Source organism: Kryptolebias marmoratus, linkage group LG3 (assembly GCF_001649575.2).
Source record: "Kryptolebias marmoratus isolate JLee-2015 linkage group LG3, ASM164957v2, whole genome shotgun sequence".
Lineage (NCBI taxonomy): Eukaryota > Metazoa > Chordata > Actinopteri > Cyprinodontiformes > Rivulidae > Kryptolebias > Kryptolebias marmoratus.
Genome location: NC_051432.1, coordinates 21,601,473 through 21,628,545, shown reverse-complemented (window position 1 = coordinate 21,628,545; position 27,073 = coordinate 21,601,473). Strand labels below are relative to the sequence as shown.

The 27,073-nt window shown below is 40.6% G+C and overlaps 1 protein-coding gene across 4 annotated transcripts; it reads left to right on the top strand.

The window, feature by feature from the left end:
- Window positions 1-2,148: 2,148 nt before the first annotated feature.
- On the top strand, window positions 2,149-21,416 carry shoc2 (SHOC2 leucine rich repeat scaffold protein). 4 transcript variants are annotated; one of them, XM_017425666.3, is made up of 9 exons: window positions 2,149-2,280; window positions 7,722-8,796; window positions 9,027-9,164; window positions 9,364-9,494; window positions 9,878-10,066; window positions 14,147-14,269; window positions 14,628-14,765; window positions 18,029-18,146; window positions 18,620-21,416. In XM_017425666.3, exons 2-9 carry the CDS (start codon window positions 8,094-8,096, stop codon window positions 18,826-18,828), a joined length of 1,749 nt encoding a protein of 582 aa, XP_017281155.1. In that variant the 5' UTR covers window positions 2,149-2,280; window positions 7,722-8,093; the 3' UTR covers window positions 18,829-21,416. The 4 variants fall into 4 exon arrangements, with proteins under 4 accessions (XP_017281155.1, XP_017281157.1, XP_017281158.1 ...); XM_017425668.3 differs by having other exon boundaries at window positions 2,249-2,386; XM_017425669.3 differs by having other exon boundaries at window positions 2,264-2,401.
- The last annotated feature ends 5,657 nt before the right edge of the window (window positions 21,417-27,073 follow it).

The window sequence follows — 27,073 nt, the reverse complement described above, 5'->3', positions numbered from 1 at the left end:
CTCTCTCTCTCTCTCTCTCTCTCTCTCTCTCTCTCTCTCAATGTATATATATATATATATATATCAATATGAATTCCAACAGTGTTGAGTTCTCTGCCCTTGTTTATGAATATCTTGTTCCAGTAGTCCATTTCTAATTAGAATGTCCTGATTACCCAACATCTGACCCAAACCTTGTTAATCAGAGCAACGTTTGAGCCAGCATGGTATCATTTTTATGTCTCTTGCTCATTATGTAACAGAGGTTGCTCAAGGTTGGCACCAACTCCCAGCTAAGTTGTGGAGAGTCAAGTCTTCAGTGATGCCAGTAGTCATCGGAGCCCTTGGTTCTGAGACCCCCAAACTGGAAGAGTGGCTCCAACAGATCAACCTCAGAGATCTCTGTCCAGAAGAGCACAGTCCTAGGAACAGAACTCTCAAGCTCCCGGGCTTCTGGTCGAGGAACCGAGCTTGAAGTGAAAGTGGAACTGCTCATGTGGAACAAATAGGGCGAGTTGGAAGTTTTTTGGGGTATTTTTGTATATGCACACTGAACCACCTCACCAGGATATACAGCAAGGACATAGGTATGTCATTCGGACTTGATAAGTGCAGCTTAATGGTGTCCAAGAGAGGCAAGGTGATCAGAACTGAATGGGTTGAATTACCTGAAGGCAACATTACAGATGTCCAGGACAGCTACAAGTACCTTGGTATACCACAGACAAATGGCAACCAGGATAAGGCCGCAAAGAAGACAGCCACAACCTGCAGAGAGTAAGGCAAGTCCTAAAGAGCCAGCTGAATGGGAAGACCATAGTCCAAGTCATCAACACATGCAGTGCCAGTCATCAGATACCCCACTGGTATAATAACCTGGCCAAAGGATGAGATATAAGCCACTGACGTCAAGACACGAAAGCTCCTCACAATGCAGAGGGTTTCACCCTAAGTCCAGCACCCTGACACTGTACACTAGAAGAAAGGAGGGAGGTAGAGGACTAGTGAGCATCAGAGGCACTATACAGGATGAAACAACCAAGATCCTGGAGTACAACAGGAGAAAGCCCCCGATGATGATATGCTGAGTGAATGTCTCAGGCAGCAGAAACCCAATGTGGAAGAGGAGAAAGAGGAACCCTCACGGAAAGACAAACCCCTGCACGGCATGTACCACCGGCAGATTGAGGAAGTGGCTGATATCAACAAATCCTACCAGTGGCTAGAAAGGGCTGGACTGAAGGACAGCACAGAGACACTAATCATGGCGGTACAAGAGCAATAGAGGCCAGGGTCTATCATACCATGCAGGACCCAAGATGGAGGCTGGGTAAAGATGCCCCTGACACAGTCCAGCACATAACAGCAGGATGTAAGATGCAGGCAGGCAAAGCATACATGGAACACCATAACCAAGTGGCTAGAACAGTGTACAGGAACATCTGTATCGAGTATGGACTGGAAGTCCCACAGTCAAAGTGGGAGACTCCATCTAAGGTGGTGGAGCAGTCCCAAGCGACTGTAACATCAGGACGAAGGAGCACAAGAAGCTGGAGAAATGCCAAGGGCTGAAAGAGGAAATAGAGAAGTTGTGGAAAGTCAAGGCCTCGGTGGTGCCAGTGGTCATCAGAGAAATCGGCGCTGTAACCCCCAAACTGGAAGAGTGGCTCCAACAGATCCCAGGAACAACCTCAGAGATCTCTGTCTAGAAGAGCGCAGTCCTAAGAACAGCTAAGATACTGAGAAGAACCCTCAAACTCCAAGGCCTCTGGTAGAGGAACCAAGCTTGAAGTTAAAGTGGAACCGCCTGTGTGGAACAAATGGTTGAGATGAAAGTTTTTTTTATATGTATGTATGTGTATATATATATTTATATATATGCATGTATATGTAGCCTATGCATTTATATATGTATATGTGCATATATGTATGTATGATTTGCAAGTTGTTTATTTGAATGTTTTTAAGTTAACTTTTATAATATGATAATTTCACATAATTTGCTTTTTATTATTTTATTACTTTGTTATTATAACCGTATTGTGTCAATAAAACGCGTGCGGGCAACACAAACATAAAACTTGCGATAAATGCAAATGTGCGCGTTATTTTGAAGGTTTTGAGTGGAAAGGCGGTGAGGAGCAGTGAAACGGCTGGACCCCGGTCGTGTTTTCAAGTCTCGTGATAACATTGGCTCCGCGTGCGAATGACGCAGTTTGGTGGCCGGAGAGGGAGGGAGCCGAGCAGCGGTGTAGGAAAAGAGGAGGAAGCAGCTAGGATGGCGGAGTCACACCTCTGAAGGTAAATCAGTTTTTTCCTTTAACAACATCAACGCCGGACGCTTTTCTGCCCTCAGCGAAGTTCGGCGACATTCAACAGATAAGGAGCTCGTCTGCTTCTGTTGACGGTGCGTTCAGCGCTGGTGTGTTGGAGCTTTTTTTTTTTTTTGGTGGCGAACGCGAACGCTCTCTTTTGTTCAGCTTTCAGAATGGCCGCTGTTTTTTCGGAGTGTTTTGTCTCTCTTTTCTTCCCATCCTTTCACTTATTTTCTTTCAAGGAAGCGACGCTCAGACGGAGCGCCACAGCCAGGTCCGCGTTCACCGGATCCCTCGGCTCGGCCCGGCCCGTGAAGCGGTCTCTCTCCCTGTCGGCTGCTCTCGTCGGGGGTTGTCCGCCGCCTGCGCTCCGCTGGCTGCGGCGGAGGTTTCCCCGTCTCTGGGCTGAGCTCGCTCTTTTGACGGGCTCGGTCCGCGTCCCACAGCCGCTCCGCTCGGGCCTGCGTTGAACACAGCTCGGCTCTGGATGTATCAAGCATTTGACACTCGTCGCTCTGTACAGCGTGCTCTTTCGCTTTTCGCTGTGTAATGCGTTTTAAACGTGATGTTATTCTTTCCTGCTTGAGAAAATCTATCGTTAGAACACGGTTAGCTTGTAGGCTAATTTGCAAGCTAGCTGACGTTAGCAGCTTAGCTAACGGTTGAACTGACGTTTGCTTCGATGTTGACGTTTAGCCTAGCTGTTGTTATTTCCTGCCTTGTTGTCGTTTTGCCAGGCTTGGTGTTTGTGGTTTTTGTTGCCTCTCTTTGTATGCTTTGTTGTTGATTTCCCGATCGGTTCCGCGAATGGTTAACATCTGGCATTTATTTGTTTTAGCTTTTAACGGGTTGGCTAGCTGATTACGTTAAGTCACAACGTAAGGGGTTTATTAGCGTTTATATCAAAGGTGATACTGTCAGATTAGCGATCACACGGTGTCACCGATTCAGGTATCGGTTTCCCCTGCCGTCCGTGTCCGGCAAAAAAACAAATTAATCTCCAAAGGGGACTTGACTTCCTGACCGGGTGGCTACCGATTTGTCGGTAATCTGTTTCTGGGAATCCGTCTTCTGCACACGTAGCAATTAAACTCGCTGGGTCATGTGGAGTGCTGTGTAGTATCTGCAACCAAAGGCTTCTACCTCACCTCTGTTTCGCAATTTTTTTTTTATCTTCACACACAATAAGTGGAGCTCAAAGTCCTCATTATTTCAGGCGTGAAGACTGAAAAGCACAAATCTGGGTGTTTCACTCGTGTTTTCGCCCCTTGACACACGACATCATTTAAATTTGTTTTTATGACTCCGTTTCTGTTTGTTCTCATATTAGCTAACTTGATGCATGTCTTCTTCTTTTTACCATTAAAGGCATTAAAATGGACTTTTCCCCCGTTCAAATTCACTGGTATTAGTAAATGGGCCCAAGATATCCTTAATGGAAACTTCATTAATGTGAGTGTGGCAAGTCCAAGCGGCTCTTTCTGGTGGTTCTGTGGTGATGTTGATGGACACACATTAGCTTTTTTTTTCTTTCTTTCTTCAAAGCTCCATTTTAGTTTATCTCCATGTCTCCATGAATGAACTGAGTGGTTCTTTATCCGTGTCATGACAAAAGTGCTTGGGAGTATTGTAGCTGCTGGATCACTTCAGGGTCGGTTTGGCCTTATGTAAAAATCTGGAGCCAAAGCGCCTCAATTAGATAATAAAAATAACCCTTCCACACACACACACATGCACACACCCACATGTTAGGACAATGCACAATTATGAGTTGTAATGTAAAAGCTGTAAGCAGATACAGAGTGGCTGTTTATTTAGCAGTTTTCCGATAAAAGCACAAATAATTTGTTTAGCCTTAAAGTGGTTCTGTAACTCCACCATAGTAAACACGGTTAATGGGTTGTTTTGATTTTTATTATTATTATTATTCCTCCTCCTATTGTTGACTAAATAGCTAAATGCATGCTTTTGTGGGGCGGTAAGTTAATGTCAACTCTCAATGGGCTGTTTGTTTAGTAGCAGTAAGCAGATGTCACGAACATGGAGCGGATTTTCTTGAACTGTTGGTTGGAAAAAACACACCTGAACGAGTTTGGTGGCTTTTTAAATCTCCCTGAACACCTTAAAGCTTTTGTAGTGGAAAACATTATATTAATTTAGATATTTATTCTTATATAGCCTACTTTGAGGCAATACATGCAGATCTGTTGCGGGAAAAAAGCCTTTCCCGTGTGAAGTTTTCACCCAGTTATCTAAATTAAAATAAAGGAAGAATAAAAAAGGTCAGATTTCATAGTGCTTTACCAGAAGTAGAATGTAATTGTGTGTTTTTTTCCCAACAAAAACTATTACCAATTGTTTTGTCTCCGTTGTTCTTCTTTTTCCTTCCTTTGAGGTAACAGCTATTTGAATATGAAATTATTTCTCTAAAATAAACAACAACAATGCAGTCATTTGAAGCACACAAACAAGGGTTGTTCTGCTTTGTTTAACATTTGTTTTTATTTAAAAAAAAATAAAAAAAGTTCTTTCATTTGTCTAAACTTGATGTTCAGGATGTTATTGCCACTCCTGTATATCTGTTAGAAAGTTAAAAACAAAAAGAAGCAACTCCCTTTTTAGCCTTTTAGTAGAAAACATTAGTTGGTAAATTTATTACCAGACTCTTTTCAGATGATGTCTCCAAGCAGTTTGTTACAACAACGGTAATGTGTCGGACAGGGACGAAGAGTACAACCATATAAGGAAGTGGATTGTGCTGCTAAGTTTACATCATGGCTCCAGCAGTTGGGTTAGTCTGGAGAGTCTCATTTATTTCTTACTAATTATTGTCTGTTACAGCCACAGTTAGATGTCACCTGAATCTTTTAAATAATACACTTTAAAGCATGCTGTCATGTAAAGGCTGCATCTATTGACTAACTTTTTTTTTTTTTACCCAAAAGGTCATGTGACTTGTTGTGGTGAGGACTTTGAAGGCCACTTCTAAAGATTACTCTCAGCAGTTTCAACCTTTTCTCTTAGCTCAGATCCTGAGCCAAACCAGCTTCTCTTTTTTTTGCCACAGCTTAGCTTGTGCTGTTTTATACAGTCGTCGGTGTACAGAAAACTGCAGACAGGCTTCCAGTGAAAAGCTGTTTGTGCTGGAAAGATCTTAAAGCTTGTGCTTTGACTTGCCTTTTCTTTGGAGTGAGAGAGGTTGAAGATGATTGTGTTCTCAACACCCGCTGCGCCATGTTTGTTGATTGAAATTAAGTTGGTGTGAGGTTAATCTTAGTACAGTAAACAGATTTTTGTGGTCTGGCATAGCACATTCAGTGCTGCTTAGCTCATGGTGCAAAGACAAGACACCAAACCTGTTGAGGTGTTGTTTTGATTTGTTCCATGTGTAAAAAGAGAAATATTGTCAGAGTATAAAGGCCTTTTGTTAGTGTAATTTTTGTCCTTTTTGCATAATGCAGCTTACATTAAGGAGTTTCTTTTAGTTTGTTGAAACTTTGTAGTTTGACACATATCTATGATTTAGGAGATGTCACTTTGGATTTTGTGAGGCAGAGGTGTGTACTTTATTTTCAGCATGGGATTGATTTTTATTAACGGCAGTTTGTTGCAAATGTATTTTTTGCCCATGTCACAGTGTTTGTTTCCAGTATTTTGAGTTACATGTTTTCTTTTACAACAGTACTTTTCCTCTGCAAACCTACTTTTTATTACACTATAATGCCAAAAGTATTCACCCGTCTCCATTCACACGCTTAATCCATAGGGTTTAATGTAATGTTGGCCCACCCTTTGCGGTTATAACAGCTTCAACTCTTCTGGGAAGATTTTCCACAAGCTTTAGGAGTGGGTTTATGGGAATTTTTGACCCTTCTTTAGAAGCATATTTGTGAGTTCAGACACTGATGTTGGATGAGAAGGCCCGACTCACAGTCTCTGCTCTAATTCATCCCAAAGGTGTTCTGTCAGGTTGAGGTCAGGACTCTGTGCAGGCCAGTCAAGTTCTTCCACACCAAACTGATCCATGTCTTTATGGACCTTGCTTTGTGCTCTGGTGCTCAGCCATGTTGAAACAGGAAGGGGCCATTCCCAAACTGTTCCCATAGAGTTGGGTGCATGAAGTTGTCCAAAATATCTTGATATGCTGAAGCATTAAGAGTTCCTTTTACTAGAACTAAGCAGCTGAGCTCAACTCCTAGAAAACAACCCCACACCATAATCCTCCCTCCACCAAACTTGCAGTCAGACAAAAACTGTTCTCCTGGCAGCAGCCAAACCCAGACTTGTCCATCAGATTGCCAGACAGAGAAGCATGATTCGTCCCTCCAGAGGACACGTCTCCACTGCTCCAGAGTCCAGTGGCGGCGTGCTTTACACCACTCCATGTGATGCTTTGCACTGAACTTAGTGATGTAAGGCTTGGATGCAGCTGCTCGGCCATGGAAACCCATTCCATGAAGCTCTCTAAGCTGTTCCTGAGCTGATCTGAAGGCCACATGAAGTTTGGAGGTCTGTAGCTGTTGACTCTGCAGAACGTTGGTGACATCTGTTCACTAAGCTCCACAGCATCCGCAGAGCTGCTCTCTGATTTTATGTGGCCTTGCACTTTCTGGCTGAGTTTCTGTCGTTCCCAATCACTTCCACCTTGTTACGATCCCACTAACAGTTGACTGTGGAATATTTAGTAGAAAGAAAAGTTCACAACCGGACTTATTGCACAGGTGGAATCCTATCACGGTACCTCGCTGGAATTCACTCCTGAGAGCGACCCATTCTTTCACAAATGTTTGTAGAAGCAGTCAGCATGCCTAGCTGCTTGATTTTATACACCTTTAGCCATGGAAGTGATTGGAACACCTGAATTAAATGGCAATATAGTGTATGTTAAAAATCTGACCCATGTTTGCTGTTTGAAGACAAGAAGTTACAGATATTGATGAGCGGTCTCAGTTATTTGAAAACTAATTTTAGGTGAACACAGATAGAAAAAAAGAAAATGTAGTTTTATACTCTTCAGAAAATATTTGTTTTCTTTCATTAAAAGAGAACAACAAATTAAAACACTGAAACCAAACATAAAAGTTAAGAAAGAAAAGAAATCTCATAACCATAAGTGTCAGATATTAAACCCAGAAACCTTTCCAGGCAGAATATTTTTTATTTAACATTATTTAACCATTAAGACCCACTTAAGTCCCATTAAGATCACAAGATGTCCTTCTGAAGGGAGTCCTGGGCCTGAAGGCAGCAGCATCAAGTTCCAGGTCAAATACAGATTCAACGTAAAAAACATACAAAAACTGTTTAATAACATAAGTTAAAACAGACGATAGGAAGCAAGTAGTAAAACCCAAATACTAAGAATGTTTCTAAAGCATAAAACTTAAATGATAAATGTTAACAAAATGTATTTTTTCTTCCCAACAGTGATTTTTTTCCAGAGGAATTGAAACAGATCTTCGGTGAACCTGGCAGCCTGAAAGAACTTAAGTCTGAAGGTCCTGGGATTGTACACAGTTCAAAGACTCAAGCATGAGCCCCATGGATGCCACACTTCACCTGCTTCAAAGGATTAACTCTCTCATGCCGTTTTAGCAAAGGAAAGCATTATCACAAGTTTTTAAAAGACCTTTGGATCACCTGGCTTTTATTTTAAGTGTCATCCTAAATGTGTTGGTCTGCATGGGGATGTTTATTTTGAAAGATTCCTTGACTGTCTATGTCCCTTTGTTTCTAAATAAGTAACCTGACAAGAAAGAGTCCCATGAGCATCTCTGCTGGGGTACTAATAACGTCACCATGAGTAGTACTTTAGGCAAAGAAAAGGACTCAAAGGAAAAGGACCCCAAAGGTGGTCCGACGGGTAAAGAAAGGGAAAAGGAGGCCAAGGCTTTAGCCAGCTTAGTCAAAGACGGTGGCAAAGAAACAAAGACCAAAGGGAAAGATGCCAAAGACGGAAAGAAGGACACAAGCAGCTCAACACCGGGTGTTGCCTTCTCTGTTGACAATACAATAAAGCGGCCAAATCCGGCACAAGGTACACGCAAGAAATCCAGCAATGCAGAAGTTATCAAAGAGCTCAATAAGTGTCGGGAGGAGAATTCAATGAGACTGGACCTATCTAAACGGTCCATTCACATGTTGCCCACATCTATTAAGGAGTTGACTCAGTTGGCTGAACTCTACTTGTATAGCAACAAGCTACAGAGCCTACCAGCTGAGGTGGGTTGCCTGTCGGGCTTGGTCACGTTGGCCCTCAGTGAGAACTCCTTGACCAGTTTGCCTGATTCCCTTGACTCCCTGAAGAAGCTCCGAATGCTTGACCTCCGGCACAACAAGCTCCGAGAGATCCCATCGGTTGTCTACCGGCTGACGTCTCTGACCACGCTGTACCTGCGCTTCAATCGCATCACAACAGTAGAGAAGGACATCCGAAACCTGTCCAAGCTCACCATGCTCAGTATCCGGGAGAACAAGATTAAGCAGCTACCTGCAGAGATCGGTAAGGAACACCTGAGTGCTTCAGAGTTAAAAATGAACTTTTCTTTTGTTTAGTGACTTCTGCAGACAAAGAAGATTTCCAACAAAACTCAGTGTAATATTTCTTGTTGTTGTTGGGTTGGTCATAATGGTTGATCTGACCCTCACTATTTGTGTTTTGGGCTAATTGTTCGGCAGGAATTATAATGAAACCAACAATTTGATTTGAATCTGTTGTGGCTCTTTCTGCAGGGGAGCTATGCAGCCTCATTACTCTGGATGTTGCCCATAACCAGTTGGAACATCTACCAAAGGAGATTGGAAATTGCACACAAATAACCAACCTCGACTTGCAGCACAACGAGCTCTTGGACCTCCCAGAAACTATTGGTAATTTAAGTGTAGCATCTGCATATCCGTTTAAACTTTATTTATAGAATTTTTTTTACATTTAAGGTCTTAAAAGCAGTGTTATCTTCAGAGTATGTGTTGTTGTTGTTTTTTTTTAAATCTAGGAATAGAGCCATATTCAGAAAACTTGTAATGAAAACACCTGATGTAACACATTTTTTTGTTTTGTTTTTTTTAGGTAATTTGGCGAGCATAAATCGTTTAGGTCTGCGATATAATAGATTGTCAGCGATCCCCAGATCGTTAGCCAAATGTCGAGAACTGGAGGAGCTAAACCTCGAAAATAACAACATTTCAGTGTTGCCAGAGGTAAGCGGAACACATTTTTATTTGTTCTAAATATAGATGTAAAAAATGTTAAATTGTGCCAGATTTTTTATTTTATTTTATTGTTTTTTCCCTGCAGTGTTGTTAAAAATGTAAAGTGGAAAACACAAATTTTGTTTTAGAGCCTTGATCTCTATATGTGTTGGGAACTGTTAAAAAAAAGTTTAGTTTTTTCTTATATATCAGTGATGTATGGAAATATCAGCCACACATTGTTATATTTGAAGAAATTTGTGCATACTTCTGTGGTTGAATGCTTCTTCTTATACACCTTTTTTTATCTAGCATGAAATATTTAATGGCTTCAGAGAGCTAGCATCTTCTAACTTTTCATTACTTCTTTCTTTTTTTTCCTGCGTGGCCAGGGCCTGCTGTCTAGTTTGGTAAACCTGACGAGTCTTACACTGGCGAGGAACTGCTTCCAGTCGTACCCTGTGGGTGGACCTTCTCAGTTCTCCACCATTTACTCCCTCAACATGGAGCACAACCGTATCAACAAGATCCCATTTGGCATCTTCTCCAGAGCCAAAGTGTTGAGCAAGCTTAACATGAAGGTACGGTTGACTGTAAAATTGATGAGATGACTCCAGAGACTTGTGATATGTACTGAATATATCTTTTAACAGTAGTCAGGGTGTGATGCTGATTGTTAAATGAATTTAATAAATGATGATTAGCCATGCCGTCCATCATCCAGTAGCAAAGCTAGTTTGCGTTCACCTGTATCTGCTCAGTGTGTTACTGGTGGTGCACAGCAGAGGTACGGAGTCTTTGGCCTCCTGGTTCTGGTTACCCGCACTTTGTCAGTCGTTTTTGGGCTCCAGTGTGGGATCTTTCCAGGCACAAAACAACAAGCACCCCTCGACAGGAGGGAAGACCTGTAGTAATACTGCATTAAGCAATGCTGAGCTGGTTAAAAACTGTGTTGTTCAAGCAGTACAGTGGCGGGCCGTGCAATTCACACCTAGGCCTTCAGTAGAGCTCCGTCTGAATCAATCCACCCTCAATAACAATTTCAAGGCTATAAAAAACATCTTTTTATGTCTTTTTATGCCTTTTACTGGACAGGACAGATGAAGAGAGACAGGAAACCGGAATTAGAGATAGAGAAAATGACACGCAGTAAAGGGCCGTCCGACGCGGGGATTTAAACTGGGGCTGCTTGCAGCGAGGACTGTAGGCTCTATACACAGGGCGCTCGCACAACCCACCCCATACCATCATTTATAAAATATAAAATAGCAACATTTCACTCACCAAAAATGTCTTTACTTGAACACAAAATCCATCCTCCTTTCTTTCCTCAAGAATACTTCAATTACTCTGTCGTACAGATTAGCCGTGCGTTTCAGTTCCATCAAGAAGTCCTTTTCTATGGCCATCGAAGCTAATGCTGAAAGTCGAGCCTGCCCTGTCGTATTTCTGGCATAAGTTTCGCATAAGGTCGGAGTTGACCGACCTTTCTTAATGATGTCCAGCTTTTCTTGAAAAGTCCGTCTTGAAAATGGCTTTGATAATAAATCTGCAACCAAATCCATTTCTTCTCCTCCTTCAGCCATTTTGGGTTGACAAAACAGCGATCAAATCAACACAACTATATATTTTTGCTCGTGCAGCTCACAAATACGGTTTGCTAGGTCTGGCTAGTACGCTCTCTGACTATCCAATCAAAGAGTACGAATGTGCTGACGTCACCGTACGCCTGCTAGAGGGCCCTGGTGTAGCCAACTCAATATCTGATTGGTTGAAGAAACAGCTTGGTTGACACTTATTTTATACTACAGGGCCCGCAGAACTGATTGTGAAGGCCTCCAGGCAGATTTCTTTGACCCTGGCAACAAATGATTGCTGAAATGTGATTGGTTGAATGCTTTAATATAAAAATCCATGCCTGGAAACAGCGCAACCAAGGGAAAGGCTATGAAAGGAAGCAGACCGACCATTTGGAATTATTATTGAATAACAAATATCTGAATAATAATTATTCAGATTATTATCTGAATAATTATTATTATCTGAATAATAATTATTCAGATATTTGTTAGGCCAGCAGAGAAGGCCTTGCAGGCCCTGACGGCCCACCACTGCAAACCACCAACCTTCCAGTTGACTGAGGACTGTTTATTTTATGTTTTTATTTTGTCATATGTGCTAAACATATACTGTAATTAATGCTGTAACAAGTAACATTTACAAAAAAATAAAAAATAACCTCAAACTTATTCCTTGACCCGAGTCAGGGCTGTTTATGCTGCTGTGGGAACTTGTTCTCAGGGCAGGAAGCCAAAATAAAATGCAGCAATGCGCTAGGGCTTTTTTATAAAAAGAAGAAAAATTTTAAAATAATTTTACATTTTTGCAGGGTCGTAAATTTCTCTTCCCACTCCTGGAATGTGAAGATAGTAAATCTAGTAAATGAAGCAGAATTATGAGGATAGTTCACCCACAGATGTGTGCAAAATATAGATATAATTCAGCACTTCTTGTACTTCTTTACTTGTTTTGTTGCCATCATTTTTTGGGGGGAAAAAAATGGAGATTATTTAAGTTAGCTGAGGCTGTCATAAGGCATTTACCCAAGGCCTCCTACACTTAAATGCAGGCAGATATGTCAGCCCCCACAAGTATAACCTCGCCTTCTTCTCCATAAATGTTTCATGAACCTGTTATGTCATGCTCCTGTAGTTCCCTACAGCCTTGAGAGATGCGAGTGATGAATTCATCACATCGCGAGATAAAGTGCTGCAAAAGAGCAAGAAAAACGGATGACAAAATAACGGCACAGGACATAAAAGATGGTGTAGATGAATATGTAATTTGATATTGGCAGAACAAAGAGCATGTCAGAACGGAAACGAGAGTCGTGAGCGTGCGACAACAACAGCAAGAAGTACAGTGAAAAGTGTCAGAGAAGAGGAGAGAAAGAAGGGAGGGAAAGGAAGACAGAGATTCACTGGCAGTGAAGTGCTGTGGACCTTTGCCTGTGATGCTTTCAGACATTTTTTTGTTACCTCGCCGGTAAGCTGCCAGCCGCTGTGTTTTCTGGCCTGTACTCAAATGACAGCAGACATCAACCTCAGGCACACACACACACACATACACACACCATTACTCTTCTATTGTTGTGGCAGGGCCCCTAATGGAGCTTCCCATTTGAGTCCAGATAGGCACACGCGGGCGTCTGTTTCGTAAGTACACACGCTCACACAAACACAGGCAGATTGACAGCTAGGCCGCGGCTGCCACGGATGATTGATGGCAGTGTTCCTCGGAGAATGCACGAGGCAGGGCAGCAGAGATTTCGGGATTGGGGGAGCAGCACAGTTTAGGTACAGAAACACTCCATTGAGCTGCGGTGGGGAACAGAACGTACGGGATGTTACGCGGCTGTCAGTCAAGCGGGCAGACGGAAAGATGGAGGAGGACAGGAAAGACGGTGGGAAGCGTACGGCGTCTTTAACGAAACCTTAAAATCCACAGGACGGGTTTTTTTCCTTTCACGCAAAATGATATGAACGGCCGCTCTTTCTTAGCACCTTCACACTTTATTCTCCACTCTCACACCTTCCCGTCACCCTCAAAGGAACAAATGTGCAACAAGATGAAAAAAAAGAGACTTTAAAAAAGATATAAATTGCTCAAAACACCGCAGGAGAAAGAAAGTTCTGTGCGAACACCCTAAAGCATGCCTTGTGGAANTTAATATAAAAATCCATGCCTGGAAACAGCGCAACCAAGGGAAAGGCTATGAAAGGAAGCAGACCGACCATTTGGAATTATTATTGAATAACAAATATCTGAATAATAATTATTCAGATTATTATCTGAATAATTATTATTATCTGAATAATTATTATTATCTGAATAATAATTATTCAGATATTTGTTAGGCCAGCAGAGAAGGCCTTGCAGGCCCTGACGGCCCACCACTGAAGCAGTAATAACATTGGATTCCTTCAGAAACAGTATTTGTGGAGTGAAAATAAGATGACCCTTGTTAAGAGACAACCTGAATCAAAACAAAAATGTCCTCACATATAAAATGCATAGATTTTACAAATTAAACTCTTAAGATGTTAAATCCATTTTCCACATCCATTCTGTTTCAGCTGAATGTGATTTTAAATTTACGTTTATACAGAACAAAGTCTAATCTGAGTTTTATTCATTTGAAAACTAAACTAAGAGGTACAGAACATATAAATACTGGCTATTCTTGATGATGTCAGTTTTTTTAAATGTATTTTACGAGTCTAAAAGCTTCTTTTAATAAATGCATTTATAATGTATTTTTGAGGAATTTAAAAATTTAGTGCAAACATCTAGTGCTTCTTCGCTACTTAATTTAAATTATGTATAAAAGGAGTCTGTCTTGGACTTTTTTTTTACCTCTGAGGATTATTACTGTTTGGAAAACATTTCTGTTGATGGTAACACCGTTAGTTAGGGATGTGAATAAGTTTGTACACCTTATTTGAACATTTTTAATTTCACGTCATGTGAAGATATTTTCTCCTGTGTAACGTAAATACTACAGTGCCTTCGTCTGCCGAGCCTCTTAAAAAGTGTTTCCTTGAGCTGACCCACTGAGTTACGTTTTCATGCCATTAAAACGTTCCCTGTTTCTTCCTCAGGACAACCAGTTGACGTCCCTGCCGTTGGACTTCGGCACATGGACCAGCATGGTCGAACTCAACCTGGCCACTAACCAGCTGACTAAAATCTCAGAAGATGTCTGTGGGCTCGTCTCTCTAGAGGTGAATCCTGCACAGACGTACACACAGTTTTGTGAAAACTACAATTAACCAGGAGTGTGTTCGACTTTGTAAAGCTACTGATTTATGTCATGAACATAAATTGCATTGCAAGTCTATGAGTTCTTAGGAACTTTTAATACCTGAAACAGGTTTTGAATAAATCTTTAAATTATATAAAATGATTACAAAATGTGAATTCACATTAACGTCTGAGGATTTTTTCTTTTTTTGGCAATTTTATAATGACTAGTGTGTTATTAACTTGGTGAGATTGCATTAGTTTTACTAATAATTCCATATATTTCAGGACTTTCGTGTATGATCACTCTATAATTTGAATGACTTTGTTGTCTTCCAGGTGTTAATATTGTCCAACAACCTTCTGAAGAAGTTACCGCACGGTATTGGGAATTTGAGAAAGTTGCGTGAGCTCGACTTGGAAGAAAATAAGTTGGAATGTCTACCGATTGAAATCGCTTATTTGAAAGATTTGCAGGTAATCTTTCCATACATGCAGCGCTCTTTGTTGTTCATAACGTCGCAGAATATGAATGTGGGTTTTGATTTTAATATATTTTGGCTTATTTCTTCATTTCGAGTCAGAGGTCAAGAATGAGAAACAGGAACATTAGAATCATGTTTAAAAAAAACAAGTTTACACAATGGAAAGGTAGCCCAAACTCAAAATCTGTGTCATTATTTTAGGCTGTTATTTTTGGGATTTGTTGAACAGCACTTTGGTGAAACTCTGGTTGTTTTGAAATGTGTTTTTTAAATAAAGTTGATTTGATTTAGTTTTAAGGAGCAGATTATTCAACATGCTGTCTACCCATTAGATAATCATCGCAGTTGGTCTCCACAGTTGGGGGGGTGGGGGGTGGACAGTGCTTTGGCATGGAGTTAACGCAGACCCCTTCACATTTTGCACAATTTATTGCATCACAGTGGTGTTTCTATCTCCAGGCTCTCTGCAAAACAGCTCAGACAAAATAAGATGTTAATCTTATTATTATGTGATGTTGTTATCTTATGATTTAGAAACTTTACAGTTTCTTTTGGACACACTTGGAGATTTTCAAGGTGCTTGGCATGTTGAGTTTAGTGCTCTGTGGGGGTCATACCATCTGTTGCAGGACTCCGTGTTCTTCTTGTCACTGAAGATGGTCTTTTATGACTCTGCCTGGACGTGTGGGCTTGTTGCCATGCCGCAGAATAAATATGGGACAAATCAGATTACATTGCGTGACAGATAAAATGCAAATGTGTGAAGTGTCTAAAGCGTTTGCATAATCCTTGACGATTTAAAGCATGTTTTACAAAAAGGAGTGAGTGTCTTACACACATTCTTATGTCAGGGGAAATGATTTGGTAGATTATTTTATGAAGAGAAATAAATCTAGAATATCCATAGATTTAAATCAGAATAAAACCTTTTTTAAAAAAGAAAAGTTTGGCGTGGTTACAGGACCTCAGTAGCTGTGAAACAGAATAATAACATACCAACTATATCACAGGTGTCTGTTCCTCGTGGGCTGCTCTCCTGCATGTTTTAGACGTATTCTTCCTTTAAAACCTGATTTAAATGGATGACTTGTAGACGTGCTTCTGGAGAACTTGATGATTTGGTGAGGAGGGAATTAAACCATTTGAATCAGGCGTGTTGGGGCTGAATCTTTCAGGACGGAGGCCTTTGAGGCCTGGAGTTTGACACTCCTGATCTGACCAATGTAGGAAGGCTCGTGGTCAGAGTAATCGCTCTACATCCCTGTTCAGACCTCGCCCCTTATATTAATCTTGGGTGATGTGATTGCACGTGGTCAGCTCCGATTGAGAGCGTTCCCAGAAACATTGAACAGCCAGGTGTGGTCGGACGCAGATACACACAGTAAGCTGTCAGCTGATGTTTCTGTAAAAAATCACAATACGTTCACACATCTGAACTGTATTATTTTGACATTAACACGGTCCAGAGCCATTTGACGCACATTTTTGCAGAGTTGCACTCTAAAAGTCTAAAGAGTTATTTTACTGGTTTGCTGTGCTGAACTGTCAGGAGTCTTTGTAGGCTTGACTGTCCGACCACGTTAGAATTCAGTTCACTTTATTTAGATGGTGCCGATTCACAACATAAGTCATTTCGGGGCACTGTGCAAAATAAAAAATCCATTTCAGGTCCAGATTCAAATTTAAAGTAGGTCTTTAGTCAGGGTGGTCTGTCTCACAGCTTCTATACACCGAAGCACATCAAAACCCAGCGTTGGGTTAATCGCTGAGTGATCTCTATCACTGACAGACCTGGATACAGCATGTTGAATCGATTCAAAAAGCATCGGCGAGCTCCAGTGTTTCAAGACATCTTGAACAGTGAAATGTCTGCGTGGCGTAAAAGTCGCCTGACTGAGCTTCAGACTCTGCTCGATGTTTGCGTTTCAGCAGCAAGTCTGCCTTTATGGTGGAGCAATCGGCCAGCAGACGCTGACAGGACGAAAAAAACAGATGCAACAAGTCTATACAAAAGTGTTCACTATTGAGCTGAGTTTATAATACAGCGTTGGATGAATACAGATCCGCCATCGTTGCCTACATGATGACCTTTGCTGCTGATCGCTTACGCTTCTGTGCTGCCGTGCCTCGCTCTGCAGCGCTGCCGTATTGAGTTACTTTGTGTGCCTCAAACAGTGACAGCTAAAAAACACGTCAGAGGATGTGACATCTGTTTTTAGTTTACTTTTAGTACTGTTTAACTGCAGTACTATGAGTGTGTGGGAGGGCGGCGTTAGATTTTACAAAGCAGTAACTTGTACAACAATTATCGCAACAAAGAAAGATGTTGGAGGAGGTTGTGTGTCAGCTGTTGCACCAAGTTGGTGTAGAAACAAATTCCCAGCACAAAAGCAGAATGCTGGTTTGAATGAGCCACATATTGTCATAATGCAATACCTTTTTTGTGAGCACTTCTTAGATGCTGAACGTAAATACCATAGCTGTGTAGTTGCGTGCGTAGCTGCATATTACACACAGAATTGTTGTTTCAGAGCATTCAGACTTTTCATGACTGCAGGATAGAGGAACACAGTTTAAATGAACACAAAGAACTTCCCCTGGAAACCTCGTAAGTAACCAGTAAGCAGTGTGTTCGTGAACTTTGGTGGAAGTTGGACAATAGAGACGTGACAGATCTATCTTCAGCAGATGAGTGGCGTTTTGAAAGGCATATCTGAGGAGCACACTGGGCAAAGATGCATCAGCCTTCTGCTGCTACATCTACTTTATGTGAAGCTTTTGGTTTACAAATCACCATGTGTGTGCAGAAATACTTTTTTTAAAGCCTTTCAAACATGGTTTATTAAGGCCTTTTTGAAGATGAAACTTAAATGATATAAACTTAATTTCTCTTGAGAACAGGCAACTGGTGACGGTGCTTACAGTACATTTTCAGATTGGTTTATTCCTGACTGGGTCAGAGAACGGTTTTAGGTGGATTTATAAATAAATGACATTGTTCTGAAAATGAATAGGTATGAGAACTTGATTGATTGATACTTTATTTATTTATGAAGGGAATAAAAGTTAATAAAAAAAAAAAAAAGCTGGACGACACCTTCATAGATCTCCAGAAGGCCCGGAGAACCTTTGCTCCAGATTACTTTAAAAAAACCTACAATAAAAGAATCTGTCACCTTTCATAACCTCATAAAATGAGAGTTGCCTTAATATTTTGAAAAGACTTATCTGTTCTGTTTTTTTTTTTCTTGTCAGAAATTGGTGTTGACAAATAATCAGCTGACTACATTACCCAGAGGCATCGGCCACCTCACCAACCTGACCCATCTTGGTTTGGGTGAGAACCTGCTGCAACAGCTTCCAGAGGAGATTGGTTAGTATGATATCACGTCACTGATATGTTCAGCTCAAATGTTCGGGAAAAGGAAACACAGACACGACAGACTGAGGGAACCAGAACTGGATCAGTTTGTCATCAAATTAAACATAAATAAATTTACCTTTGCTTTATATGAATGTATTACATGGTGTTAGACGCATAAAAGTTCTGTTTTATTTTGAAAGCGCAGCCCCGTGGCTGGCTGGTTGCTTGGTTGTGAACGTTTAGACACCGGTGAGACTACGACGAAAAATTAGCCTAATTTCTTGCAGTTTTCTCACATTTTTGCAGTCTTACAACAGTTGCAGCCCAGTGAGATACTTTTAAGTGCTGCCCTTTGTACCATAATTTAGTAAAACCTAATAAGATGCATGAAAATATATCCGTAAGCGTTTCCCAGGACTAACATTCACAGTCACTTGTATGGGAGGAAGATTTGACTGACACTGTGTAATTTTCGTCTGCAGGCACACTGGAGAATTTGGAGGAACTGTACCTCAACGACAACCCCAACCTGCACAGCCTCCCGTTTGAGCTGGCCCTCTGCAGCAAGCTGTCCATCATGAGCATCGAGAACTGTCCCCTCACCCACCTGCCCCCCCAGATTGTCGCAGGAGGCCCCTCTTTCATCATCCAGTTCCTCAAGATGCAGGGACCGTACCGTGCCATGGTCTGAGCCGAGAGCAGCTCAGCGCCATCCCCCAGAAACCTCTGCTTACTCTGCGCCCTTTTACCTGCCTGCCCCCTCCCCCCCAGTACGTGCATCATACACTGTAAAGAAACCAGACTCATTACAATCAGTGTCGGGGGGCAAATAGAAAAGGCAGGGGGGGGGAGGTTGAAGAGAACGAGGTTTCCTTCTCTATCCTCGGGCAGAAATGAGGCGTATCTTTGGAGAGTTCTGTGCTGCTCCAGAGTTCACCCCCCCCCCACCCCCACACACACACACACACACAAATCCCACTCATCTTTCATTCCGAATCATTAATGAGGAAAATCTTTCCACCTGTTTGCCAAAACTGAGGATATGTAAAGTTATATATACTGAGTAACTGTGAGCAGAGAGGCAAGACCTTCACCTTTTGAAATCATGCTCCATTGCCAATGTATATACAGTAATTACAGCATCTATTATGTGAGCAAGGATACAATTGTATGCAAAAACAAAAAATGTCTTTTGGGACTTTTTATTTACTGTTGCTGCTGTAATTTTAAACTCTGTCATCTTGTTATATTTTCTTTTGATACTCTGGTTCTTTTTTTTATCATAATCTTCCCTGTTCATAACTTATGTTAATTGTTCCTTGGTCATAGAGAACAAAGGTCTAATTTCTTTTTGGTTCTTTTGTTGTTGTTTTTTTTTTTTAAACTGTGCCTATGTTTAGAGTGACCCAATGGTTCATTTCTAAACGCATTTCTCCATGAAAAGACAAAGACATAAATTATTTCAAGTGTTTTTTATTGCTACTGTTTTTAATTTTTTTTTTTAAGTATATCTTTTGCATTAATCTGTTGTGCAAGTGATATCAGTTGTAAAAAAAAGAAAATATGAAGATCCTTTTTAACAACTAGCAGCAGTAGTTTGTCATTAAGCTAGTCATGTATACATATGATAAATGCCAATCATACATGCTTGGGAGAAAAAAATTTGACTTTATTTTCTTTATTTTTTCTGTAAGACTGATGAGACGGCTCCCCCCTGGGTGCAGAGGTGATGGGATGAACGAAGGATGTTTTCTAACATGTATACAAGTTCTGGTTGTTGCCTTCGGTGCAATTTATTTTATTTTATTTTTTAAGTTGTGTTTACTTGTTTGACGTCCTCTCCAGTGTTGGACTTCATCGCCGTCATCTAGTTGACCGTTGACCAACATATCAAACATTTTTAAAGACATTTTCTGAGTCTCTGGAGCAAATGGTGAGTGTATCCAAGCTTCAAAAAGATTTGATAATAAAACATTGACAGGTAACTCCTCCATGATACTTTCTTTTTTTTTTAATTCTACTCATTTTTCTGTAATTTTTTTGACTGTCTTTTGAAAAAGGAAAAAAAAAAATCCCTTGATTTATGTAGATTTGTGATTTATTTAAAGAAATCTTTTGTGCCACACTGTCCCAACAATGCTGCTGCTTTTATGCACTTTTTTTATTTTTTATTTTTATTTTTATTTCATTGGCATCGTTTCTTTTGAGGCAGTTCCCTGAAGCCTCTCTCTCTCTCTCTTATTTTGAATGGGGGCATTTTGTTTCAAGTTTTTTTTTTTTGTTTGTTTTTGTTTAAAGGGTTTATCATGTAAATTTGTATCAATTAAATATAAATATTGATTTTGGACGTCTCAGAATATACTAGTAATTTTGGTGACAATATTAAAGGCGATCACTGTCTTGAACTGTAAAAGTGGCTATAAAACGTTTTAAATTTTCCATATTATCCTGCTTTCTCCATCTTGGAGAAAATGGCTTTTTTGCAGTTAAATAACAGTTGTTCGTTTTACATTTTTCTTTACAGTAAGTGTTTCCTTTTACCTAAATGATTAAACCTGTATTCGTTTAGTATTTTTTTTCAAAAGTTTAAAAAAAATATCAACAATTTTATTTTATCCCCCCCCACCCCCTATTTGTGGATGTTTTTCACCCCAATCAGTTTTATATTTTGGTCATAAATCAGGTTTTGTGTTGAAATGTTGAAATATGTGAGGACCTCCTTACTTTGCAGCAGCTCAATGTTTCGGCGAGCTGCGGTCCAGACTCGTCCAGAGCGACGGGAACGCCGCAGCTCCTTTTTGTTTTTGGGGGTGGGCGGCGGCGGAGTTGGGTCAGATTTTATTTTTCTGGGGGAAGAAAAAAAACAAAACAAAAAAACAATGAAATGCTGCTTCTAATTTACCAGCAGAACCTGTTGCTGCTTTTCATTGACTTACAACGTGCTGTTGAAGCCGGACGGAGCAGAGCAGGGAGGAAGTGGGACAACCATCCGCTCCCAACACCGAGACAAACTTCGCTCGAAAACCCAACAAAGGACAAAACCCACTGACAGTTTTTTTGTTTTTACACTGGGCCCTGGTGGTTTAAATGCAGATCAAATCGTTTGGACTCGACGATGAAACAACAAGGTGCATATTTGAGCTTAACGCAGTTTCTAGTACAAGACTTAAAAAAACAAACAAAGAGAAAACAATTGTAAAAAGGGCTTTCTGTGTTCACGCTCACAACACACCAGAGGCATTGCATTCCTGGGTTTTCTATAAAAGCTTTGGAAGTTTCTTTTTGTGTGTGTGTGTGTATTTACTTTCAACTGTAAGTATTTGTCTGAAAAAATGCCTTCAACGAGTACTCAAAAGTGAGATGTGCATTAGGTATACAGCGCGAGTGCTGTGACCCGTTTTTACGTTCCACCCTTGGACTTTCCTCACCGCCGGCGCGTGGAAGAGAGGAGGCCGGAGCGACTTGGAGAGCGCCCCTCGGTGGCTGGAGGAGGTGGAGATCGCCCACTGGTTCATTCAAGTCGAGGTGTCGCTGGATCGAAGTAGTTGGATTATTCGTGTTTCCTATTTTCTTCATGATTTGTGGTTTTCGGCCATGGACGGTGTACCAGAATCAGTCATTTTGCGCCTCCTTTCTGTTTTTTTTTTTTCTTTTCCTTTTTTTTTTTTTGCTTCGTGCAACTTGACATTTTCTGGCCTGGTTCTTTTTGTACAGGCAACAAGCATGTTCAGACACATCTGACAGTTTCTCCGGGTCCGAATCGGGCGTTCTTGCATAGAAGACTTAGTGGCTATTTGGTGTATCTGCAAATGCTCCCTTTTTTGTATATTGCAAAGGGTGTCAAAGCATTGTGTGCCAATGCTTCTCCTACTTAACCTACATTGACGAGCAGCCTTAATGGTCTTTTTCTGTGTTTGTTTGGCTATTCCTCGTGTCTATGGCCACTGACTGTACTTGATGACAAGCAACTGGTCGTTACAATGTAAATTTGAATCTTGTCTTTTTGTTCTTTCTTTCTTTCTTTTACTCTGTACAGTAATCTGATGTTATGGTCGACTCAGTATTACAGAATCTGTTCATGTGAAGAGTTTTATAAACAAAAGACGGGAGTGCATTGGAAGGTGATATGCTACATGGTGGATGTGCTTATGTCTCACTCGTCTGTGGCATTAAAGGGGAATTCCACCAAAAACTGACTTGCATTGTTGTTTTGTGAAGGCAGAGCTTTTTCCCCAGAAAGAGAGAGGCGTTTTATTTTGTTACGGTTCTGCTCACAAGTCATATCAGGTTGAAGTGATCACCGCTTAAGACTGAATAAATGTGGACGTTTTTTATAATTATGGAATGTGGCAGACATTTGTCTCATATCTGAATAAAGATCAGAGAGGCAGTTTTCCAACGAAGGAGGTTTTCCGGTTTGCTTTCCGAGCTGATCTGAAATCATTAAAGTTTCTTCGCGAATGACCACTTTTGTGGTTGGACCCGATTTCTTTGTGGAATGGCCCTTTAATGTGAAGCCGCCTGCTCTTTTCCCACTTCGCATTTACGTGCCTCACACACACTCACACACACACGTTTCTTGCGTCTCCATACGCTGACATGGCAGCCCTAAGTGCAACAAGCAGAACCTTTACAGTGAAGGAGAATTTTCATTCACGTTTCAGTCAGATTGGGGGGAAAAAAACAAAAAAAACGTTTTTATTTCTTGGCTGCATGAGCAGATGCACATACGACTACCTCCATGTGATCTGTGATCCAGACTGAGGTGTTCCTACGTCGACCGAAGAAATTTAGATTTTTGAACAGCAGATTACATTCTTCTTTTTCTGTTCTGAGCTCCAGTCTCTTGTTTTCTTTGGTATAAATGCCTCCATTAAGAGTTCTATGGAAAGTGAGAAACGGAGAAAAGCAGATTTATTGACTTGGCTGTAAATGACAAACCTAATCAATGCCGCCCTATTGTAAGACCATTATCTTGAAACCTACTGGCAGCAGAGCGCTGCTCTGCAAGCGAATAAAGATGACAATGTTCTGTAATGTTCTATATGTACATACATCTTTTTATCTGTAATAAACTGATAAATATTTACAAATTAATGACGTGTGTGGTCATTGAAGTTGTGCTGAACACACAGCGGGGTAGAGACCGAGTTTCTGAATTCAGAATTGTTGGCTCTTTATGGCTATATTTTTCTCCAAGGAAAATGAAACTTATATTTTGTTGTTTCAGATCAGATTTCACCTCAAAGGAACATTACTGGGCCACTGTATTATAGTAGAAACCCTAAAATCCTAACATCCCTGGAAGGACCAGATATTGTTGGCCACCTTTTATGTCAGAGATTTAAACCATCCATCCATCCATCCATCCATCCATCCATCCATCCGAGAGGCGGGGGACACCCTGGACAGGTCACAAGTCCATCACAGGGACACATAGAGACAACTGAGACAAACAACCATTCATGCTCTCATTCACACCTAGGGACATTTTTTAAGAGTTACCAATGAACCTAACGTGCATGTTTTTGGTCTGTGGGAGGAAACCCACGTGTACACGGGGAGGAGATTTAAACTAAAATCTTATTTTGGTCAAACCTTGTAAATTACTTGACTCACAAGAAGTGTTAACACTCAGAGAATGTGTTAGGGATGACTCTCAGCTACCACCGTGTTAGAGTTTCAGCTTAATATCTGTAAAATTGACTGGAGTTAGAGTCATTTTGGTATTTGCTAAGGTTGCTTAGCTGTGGCAGCCATCTTGAATGGGGTTGACCCTAAACATGATGTACACCCAATGAGTTTCAATAAAATATGTCCAGTGGTCCATGAGATATTTTGCTAACACTACAAACAAATAAACACACATGCATGGGTGAAAATATTATCTCCGCTTCGATTGAAATCATTTATTTTTATATCTGCAGTTATTGTAAATCCATTAGCCATAAGATTATGACCACCAACAAGTAAAGTAACAAACTACTAACAGAACACAGTGTTCTGCTTGGGAAGTCTGCACCCCGGCCCTCACGTGGATGTTAATTTGTCCCATTTCACTTCCCAGAACATTTCTGATGACTAGCCATGCTGCCTCTGTGGCAAAAGTCCTCTGTGCACTAACGGTCCCTGTCAGCAGGGCAGTAATGGGCCCGAAGGAACGGCTGCAAGAGCAAAAAAATGTTTACTTGACCTCCAAACCCCCTCCAGATACTAATCTGATGGAATCTGTGGGAACCAAGGCCAGGTCACTCTACAACCGCTCACCCTGCATTAATAATTCTAATGTCCCAGTACTAAACACCCCAGGATACCCCCAGATGGGTTTTTTTTTTAACAAAAATGGCGTAGAGCCCACGAGGCGCCAGGGGCTGAAACAAAAACAGAGGTGCTGAAAAGTCTAGTTCAGTAAATCTGATGCACTATCATCGGTGAACAGGTGTTGAGTTCAGGTTTGGTTTTAGTGTAGAGGAGGAAAAAAATGGAAAAAAAAAAGAAATTTAGTTTAGTTTATTCAGTCAGAACCATGCACAAAACAACAACAGAAAAGACTCCTAAAGAGGCAGATGTTTTGTGCCAAATTTAGCCAATGGCAAATTTCCAAGTGAAATAAGAATTTAGGGACCGTTTACAAACAGCAGCATCTGGCTGTAATGTTCAAAAACATAAATAATATTATCTGTTTTCAGCAAAATCACACCCGACATTTATGAATGAGATGTTTCCGTCTCCTGTAGATGTCACAGTTAGAGAAAGACCACGTTAAGGAGAATCTTAATGTGACTTTATTTACACCTACTATACTTTCATAAAGCTTGGAGTGTGTTTACCTTTCTGGTGATGCTTGTGGTTTTACAATAATTTGATGGTTTGTTTAAACGTTTTTGATTCTGGAAGTCAGAATTTTCAACTTTACTGAACCCTAAAAAAAACAATCTACTGTTTGTTCTCAAACAGAATAATGTTAGTTCACATAATTGTTTGCACAGATTAACTAAACTGAGGAAGAATCCTCAGTTTAAATCCTCTGGTTTTATTTTGACTCGCAACACCTGGAGGGGCTTCAGAACTGAGGTGGGTAGTCGTAATGTTATGGCTGATGGAAGTATACACCGTGTTTTACTTCTTACAAACATGAATGAAAATCTTATTTTTTGAAAAATATAATATAATATATAATTTATTCTGTTATATATACAGTTATTTAAGGTATGCAGATAGATAGATAGATAGATAGATAGATAGATAGATAGATAGATAGATAGATAGATAGATAGATAAATAGATAGATAGATAGATAGATAGATAGATAGATAGATAGATAGATAGATAGATAGATAGATAGATAGATAGATAGATAGATAGATAGATAGATAGATAGATAGTCTGAAGCTGAATCAGTCTTGTACAACACCGCCCCCTGCTGGCGAATTAAAGTATCACTAAAAGTTGACAGTTTTTCTTATATTTGTTTAGAGCTTTTTGCCGTCTCGAACAAGTTAAAAACGCTTTAAATGTCAGCTTCGGTAGTTATTTAAACATTTTGTCCAGTTTCGCTGATCTGTGTGGAGTTTGAAAGCCTACTCCACCCAGAAAAAAAATAAGAAAAATAAAACCCTGGGCGGCCTGAGCTTCACTTCCTGATCGCACGGTGGACTATTTCCCCCCACGGTGTTCTGCGGCTGAATTTGGAGCTCGTCGGCTCCGGTTGAAGACGACAGGTGTCACTGTATCCTTGCGCTTGTTCGCGTGCGCCCGCATTCATCAGTCAGCGCCGCGCCACTGTCCACAAGCTGTCCCCCTGCACAGAGGCCGCCTCACCGGCCCGGACCGACGGAAACGACCCTTTCTCTCCCCGCAACCACCGCCTCTCTTCCGGCTAATGGGTGGGCGCGTTGAATATTCGGCGTCCGGGCTAAAAGCCTCCGTGCGCGTTTGTGAAAAATATACTTTGCGGTTTGTGGACTCAACAGCGGAACATCACAGAGGCAGAGGGGTAATTGAATTCCTAATAATCCATTAAGCTGGGGTTATTATTTCTTTCTTTCTTTTTCTTTTTTTTTTTTTCAACCAGAGTGGCTTCGTGTCAATCAACTCGGTCCGCGGAGGACAAACCGAGTCGTGACGCGTTGCCGTGGTAACAGGTGGGAGTGACGTCACGATCACTTAGCGAGGCGGGGGAAAATGTTAAGAGTTTAGTTTTTGAAAATGAGGCAAAAAAAAAACTTTAAAAAATAAATAAAACTGGAGATGAGGGTCTTCATTTCTGCTTGTCAACAGCCTTTACCTTGCCTGATTTATGTGTTATACACTGAATTAAATGCTTTAGTCACGTGACACTTCTTCTGTTGTTGCTTTTTTTTCTTCGGCTTTTTCGAGAAATGTAAGAAACTGCAGAGCCTTTTTACCTTTTATTGTCATTCAAATTGACAAACAAATTAACATCTATCTATCTATCTATCTATCTATCTATCTATCTATCTATCTATCTATCTATCTATCTATCTATCTATCTATCTATCTATCTATCTATCTATCTATCTATCTATCTATCTATCTATCTATCTATCTATCTATCTATCTATCTATCTATCTATCTATCTATCTAAATCAGATTACATTAAAGTGAATTTGTCAATAAACCATTAGAATTACATTAACATTAAAGAAGGAGAAAATAAAAGAGGAGTCGTATTGATTTTCAGCAAGTCCTGCAGTACTTCTGTTCAATTATTCAGCCTAATATCTTCTTTATCAGACAGAAAAGTCTTAACCCCCCCAAAAATCTGAATTTTGGTGGAGTTTTTAGGCATCTGTTTTTTTATGTAAAAGATAATGAATGCATAAATCAGAGACAACTATAAGAATCTCCTCTGGTTAATGTCTAGAGTAGGATCAGTCACGTAGATCTTCCCAAAAAGTTCTCATTCAGCTGA

What these genes read in the sequence shown, in the direction of transcription:
- shoc2 (XM_017425666.3), top strand. Translation starts at nt 8,094, where the DNA reads ATGAGTAGTACTTTAGGCAAAGAAAAGGACTCAAAGGAAAAGGACCCC. An exon ending in GGACCTCCCAGAAACTATTG is followed by an intron (nt 9,165 to 9,363) that starts GTAATTTAAGTG and finishes TGTTTTTTTTAG; the next exon opens with GTAATTTGGCGAGCATAAAT. An exon ending in ACAGCTTCCAGAGGAGATTG is followed by an intron (nt 18,147 to 18,619) that starts GTTAGTATGATA and finishes TTTCGTCTGCAG; the next exon opens with GCACACTGGAGAATTTGGAG.